The sequence below is a fragment of the Limulus polyphemus genome, unplaced genomic scaffold (genome assembly GCF_000517525.1).
Source record: "Limulus polyphemus unplaced genomic scaffold, Limulus_polyphemus-2.1.2 Scaffold2344, whole genome shotgun sequence".
Taxonomy (NCBI): domain Eukaryota; kingdom Metazoa; phylum Arthropoda; class Merostomata; order Xiphosura; family Limulidae; genus Limulus; species Limulus polyphemus.
In genome coordinates, this window is record NW_013667954.1 from 128,224 (window position 1) to 134,596 (window position 6,373).

The 6,373-nt window shown below is 35.1% G+C and overlaps 1 protein-coding gene across 1 annotated transcript in view; it reads left to right on the plus strand.

Annotated features, from left to right (window-relative positions):
• The window catches only part of LOC111087592 (connective tissue growth factor-like), a 55,105-nt gene that overhangs the window by 40,448 nt on the left and 8,284 nt on the right, over nucleotides 1-6,373 (plus strand). The window contains exon 3 of the mRNA XM_022394754.1: nucleotides 1,061-1,288. Within this exon, the coding sequence (XP_022250462.1) occupies nucleotides 1,061-1,288 (228 nt within the window). The remainder of the gene's footprint in view (nucleotides 1-1,060; nucleotides 1,289-6,373) is intronic.

Genomic DNA, 6,373 nt, shown 5'->3' on the forward strand with positions numbered 1-6,373 from the left:
ATACTGTTAACTAATCTAAATGTTTTAACATTTGAAACTACAAGAACTGGGTGTGAGAAATACTGTTAACTAATCTAAATGTTTTAACATTTGAAACTACAAGAACTGGGTGTGAGAAGAATGTTTTATTATAGAATTCCTATGTTATTAGAAAAGACGTTTCATTTAGATTATAAAATCTTAAAACAGACATGTCGATATTTTATACTCCATTGTCAAACTTGTGTGTAGAATTAGTATTTTTTATCGAAAGCAAATTTCATTCATTTTGGTTTTATCCTTTATTGTGCAGTAACAAAAAGAATAAAAAAACACTCGTTACGAAATCATAGTTTTTCATATAAGCCTTGTGTTAAGCCTTTGAGTTCTAGTTCTTGCTAAAATACAAAAGTTATGGTAAACCTTTAAGTTTCTTCCTTTTAAACGTGCCAATGAGCTAACGTCATCACGGTCTTCGTTTAATGTAGTATTAGTTCATTGTTTCGTATCGTATTCCTCTATATTCCAGGAAAAACATTTTTGTTTGTGTTTAGATAAGTGTTGTAAATTTTACGAATACGTGTCATACAATCTCAATTGTTTGAAACGTCAATGCCTTCGGTTCTCTTTAGCCTGATAACCTTCCACCTGTTTAAAGTTGAAAATTTATTACATTCTATATTATATTTATCTATTTTTACAGGTCACTTTCCTCCAAAATATCATTTTACTGCTGTTACGTATCGCGTGTTTTAAGTTTCTCTTTTTCTTTGGCAGATGGCGATGTTTTTAGAAGAACTGTTTTAAATATAGGTTTGTTTTTTTGTGCGTAATTAAGCACAAAGCTACACAATGGGCTATCTCGAAACCCGGACTCTAGCGTTGTAAGTCCGCAGACATACCGCTGTGCCACTGGGGGGCTTAGATATAGGTATAAATACACATAATTTAAATATATTTAATTATATTAGATTTTTTTTAATTTTACAACTTGAATGCTTCGAAATGACACGATTCCTTGTTAAGTTTCTGTTCCTCCTTTTATGTCAAAATGTAAATTGTTATGTTTATTTTGTTGCAGCAAAAAAAGGAATGGGTTGTTATGTGGCAGGAAACACCTATAAAGACGGGGAATCTTTCAAATTGGACTGCAAGACACAGTGCACCTGTCAGAACGGAACCTACGGATGTGTCTCGTTATGTCCCCATGAAAACTTCCGTCCTTCAGCTAAGTGTCGCAACGCGCAGCTCGTGCAGGTGCCTGGTGCCTGCTGTCGAGAATGGCAGTGCGAGTCGAACGTGATGAAACGTAAGTATGAATTGAACGAGAAAAAAAATATGCGTTAAAAACTTTCAAAGTATCATTTTACTGAATCGTTTTCACTGCTTTTCCATTATCTTCAAAAAATATGTCAATGTACCATCAATTTTGCGAACACTTCAACACACTTTAACAAATAGCTTAGTTTAAAATTTCAAAAAGTTATTGTTTGATTTTTTTTTCTAATTTATTATTTTATTTCTAATGCCTAAATAAATTTTTGAGAATACATCATAAGACTGTTTCGGCGAACTTCTGAAGAAATGTGAAAGATCAGCAAACTTGTGAGAATAGACAGTAAAGTTTTTCGGGTAAGGGTTAGGCTTAGAACTTATTAAATTTGGATGACAGTTGATAAATTAACTCTCATTCAACCAGTTGATGGTAGAAGAGAACATTAAATTCCAATCAAACTGTATCGGAGTTTGTTCGTTTCAGATTTGCGCACAAAGCTACAAAAAAAGGTAATCTGCGCGTTACTGTTCCTAATTTTGAACTGGTAGATTAGAAGGAAGGAAAAAAGATGGTCAATAGCACGTACCGATAACTCTTGGGCTACTCTTATCTGATCAAATGGTGAAATTTGACCATCATTCCTAAAGCGCATTCACGACTTCAAAGAGAGGGGCTCATTTTTGTTTTACAGTTCTTCTCTTTGTAAGGAAACTCGTTGATTATAAACACAGATTCTTCTCAGGTAGACAGAAAAGTAGCCAAAATATGTGTGCGCAAGGTGGCAACAGGTCATGAAATACCAGTTTGAGAAGGAAAATATTTTAAGTAGCTGTTATGATGTGGGCCTATCTGTGAAGAATCTTGATGGGATATTATGGTGTAAGACCTATCTGTGAAGAATCTTGATGGGATATTATGATGTGGACCTATCTGAAATGAGTCGTAGTGGGGTATTATGGTGTAGACCTATCTGTGAAGAATCTTGATGGGATATTATGGTGTGGACCTATCTGTGAATATTCGTGGGGATATATTATTGTGTTGACCTATCTGTGAAGATTCGTGGTGAGGTATTATGGTATGAATCTATCCGTGTAGAATCGTGGTGAAGTATTATTGTATGAATCTATCTGTGTAGAATCGTGGTGAGATATTGTTGTATGAATCTATCTGTGTAGAATCGTGGTGGGGTATTATGGTATGAATCTATCTGTGTAGAGTCGTGGTGGGGTATTATGGTATGAATCTATCTGTGTAGAATCGTGGTGAGGTATTGTTGTATGAATCTATCTGTGTAGAATCGTGGTGGGGTATTATGGTATGAATCTGTCTGCGTAGAATCGTGATGGGTATTATGGTATGAATCTATCTGTGTAGAATCGTGGTGGGGTATTATGGTATGAATCTATCTGTGTAGAATCGTGGTGGGGTATTATGGTATGAATCTATCTGCGTAGAATCGTGGTGAGGTATTATGGTATGAATCTATCTGCGTAGAATCGTGGTGTGGTATTATGTATGAATCTATCTGTGTAGAATCGTGGTGGGGTATTATGGTTACCACCACGATTCTACACAGATAGATTCATTTATGGTATGAATCTATCTGTGTAGAATCGTGGTGGGGTATTATGGTATGAATCTATCTGTGTAGAATCGTGGTGGGGTATTATGGTATGAATCTATCCGTGTAGAATCGTGGTGGGGTATTATGGTATGAATTTATCCGTGTAGAATCGTGGTGGGGTATTATGGTATGAATCTATCTGTGTAGAATCGTGGTGGGGTATTATGGTATGAATCTATCTGTGTAGAATCGTGGTGGGGTATTATAATTTATGGGTTCCGGGAGTCGTTGCAGAAGTTTTTAGTCAATGTGCCGTTTTCAGCAACATAAAACCCCTTGTAACAAAGCACATACTGGTGCAAAATAACAAAATCGACATGAAATGGGCTGTCTAGGCCTAAATCTTAACATAAAATAACTTTGTGACTTGCACAGGGGATTAATTCGAAAAATCAAAAGCACAACCCTCCATTAATCACCAACCCAATCTTATGTAATAACACTAGAGACACATTACCCCCAAATCATGTTGAAAACCTAGTTAAGAACATAGTTACAGCTATTATTTTGAACGAAGGTTTTGCTAAACAATATTAAGACGGTTATCACCAGGACGTCCTCTGCGACAACCTGGCCAAATGCTTTTGGCAATGACTTTGATCATTTCTTTGTATTTTCAGTTGTAATCTTTAATCAGGTTTAGGTTGTTGTTCTGTTGTTTTTATTACTTGACGTTACGAAGTTTTTGTGTAATGTAATTGGATTCATCTATTATATTTATTCCAAAGACACCTCTCATATGAATTCGGTTCAGTAAGTTATGTATGCAAACCTAACCGATGTAGCTATAGGGAAAGTAAATTTAATGTGTCACTATAAGTATGAAGTGTTATGGTTGTAATGTGGCAACTCGTGAATTTCAAGCAACTGGATTATCGTAAAAATAAAAATGATTAATTTATATTTGATTACCAGTGGTGGCGCCGTACCAAATAATGGGGAGGGGCAAGCCAATTTTTTGGGAGGCAAAACAAGACATCATATACTCACGTGTAATTTTAAAGGGACTCGTTATCCCCCGAAATTTTAGCGTGCTAAGTTACACTGAGACAACTTTGGTTTTCAAAAAGTACATTGTATTGAGTTTTGAACCCCCAAAGTACTCAGAGACCTTGGAAAGGATCAGGTTTTTGACCGTTCTAGCATATCTAGCTTTTTTGGGGGTGGGTGGGAATAGCAAGTCCCTCTATAAGTGGACTGATGAATAACGTTCTTTCGAGCATCATATAATTAGATAAATAATTATTTAGTGCAACAGTACCATTAGTATGAAAAAGTAGGGTTAAAGGGAATACCAGTTATGGTAGGATATACCTTGTTGACTTCTGGCATACAAGAAAAAAACATCCCGTAAAACGGTAGTGCGCGTGCGAACGTGTATTCTTGTTATACACATTGTATTTGTTCTATGTATGTAGGATTAAATTTGGGGGGGGGGGCAAACCGAGGGACAAGAAAAAAGTTTAGGTCGGCAAATGCCCCCCTTGCCCCCTGTATATTTAACAATTTTAACATATATTAGTGTCAACATGTGACAACTCATCACGATGTATACAGTTCACTCAGTTTCGTGCACTAAACAGGGTATAGTTATCAGACTTAAAATAAGACCCAAAACTCGAGCGCTTTCGAATAGTTGACTATTCTTCTTCAGGAGAACAAAGGAGTTCTGGGTCTTATTTTAAGTCTATTGCACTTTATATGTGATCCTTTGTGCTAACTCTTTTATCAGAAAGGGTATGGTTATTGCAAGAGTTTAAAAAGAACCCTTTCTGATTAAAGATATTTAGGCTATTCCTTGAAGTTTCGAATTAAACTTAAGAAGTTAGCTGTAAACGTACATGTTTTTCTACCGCTAGGTCTAAGCAATCAGTCGTTTAGTTTTAATACAAATAGAAGTATTTTATTCAACTTTAATTAGCTTCTGTTTTCTAGAGGTTCCTAAACATTACGTGAAAACTTCAACCTCGTGTCGCTGTGAACAAAGTTTAACCGTACGCTTGGAACTACCATAATTTCCGGTTTTACGTGTATGTGTATTTGGAATACATAAAATAAAAATATGTAACAACATTTATACAAAAGAACTTTCCTCCAATATATGACGAATGAAGCTAAAATATAAAAGAAATATAATACAAACCTAGCCTGTAATGACATTAGGAAAATATGTTGGTATCGTGCCACTATTCGAAAGACGCGCGAGAAAAATGTCGTAGATTAATTGCATTGCTGCTGTATAAGGCCTTTACAATATTCCATCCACCTGTTTCAGTAAAGTAGCTACATGATGAAACTATAAGTTATTGGCAAACACTTCGTGCTAAAAATACAAATACAGGAACATATTTTGTAAGAAAATAGGCTTTACAACAAATCAAAAATATAATAATATTTTTTTATACCTGACAAGACTTGTCCACCTGCTTGAAGTAAGTCGTCTTCTTACCAAATGAAATAATTAATTCATAGTGATTGGTGTTTGATTCATTTGTAATTGTAATTTTTTTCTATCTTTTTTTTTTGAACAGCAAATTACACTATTGGGGATATAGCGACATAATAGTGATTGGTTTCTGAACAGGCTATTCGGTTCAGCTGACAAAACCTGAAGATTAAATTCAGATAATGTCAATCTTATATCAGGCTTTACAGAATCAAAAAATATAAAGACATAGTTTGAAATGTTGTAAGAAAAGATAAATATATGGTCAGGTTTTAGCCGAACGACTTTCCTTTGTCCGAAATGTTGACCACATTTATAAACATTGAAAGTCGTTGGTCACATATGTTTCTTTTCAATAAATCGATTTTAACAATTTTCTTCTTCTCCTTAAAGAATAATGCCACTATGAAAAACAAAAACTTTCAGACTATTGTAGTTTCAGTATTAAGTAGAGTATTTTCAATTTGGAAGTAGAACATAATTAGACGATAATACATAAATAAATGCCTTAAACAAAGATTATCTTTATAACATTTTTGAATAAAAAAATTCACGTAGATTACTCTAAATCCGTAAATAACCGAGGGATTCATTTATCAAGAATAAGTTGACAAGTGTAAGCGGTGAATTGAAAAGAACAAGTGTAAAACACAAACCTTTATTTAAAGCTTTTCACTAAGCAGCACAAAGTTAAAAAAATAGAACATTAGGTTTCAACACAAAATTAAAATGGGGTGGTGAATAACTGAATGAAACTCGAGGTGTCTCAAACTTGCTAAAATATACAAATACTTGTTTCGCTGGATTTTTAGTCGAGCAGGATACTACAAGTTTGTTTGTTTTGAATTTCGAGCAAAGCTACACGAGGGCTATCTGCGCTAGCCGTCCCTAATTTAGCAGTGTAAGACTAGAGGGAAGGCAGCTAGTCATCACGACCCACCGACAACTCTTGGGCTACTCTTTTACCAGTGGGATTGACCGTCACATTATAACGCCCCCCCCAGCTGAAAGGGAAGCATGCTTGGTGGGACGGGGATTCGAACCC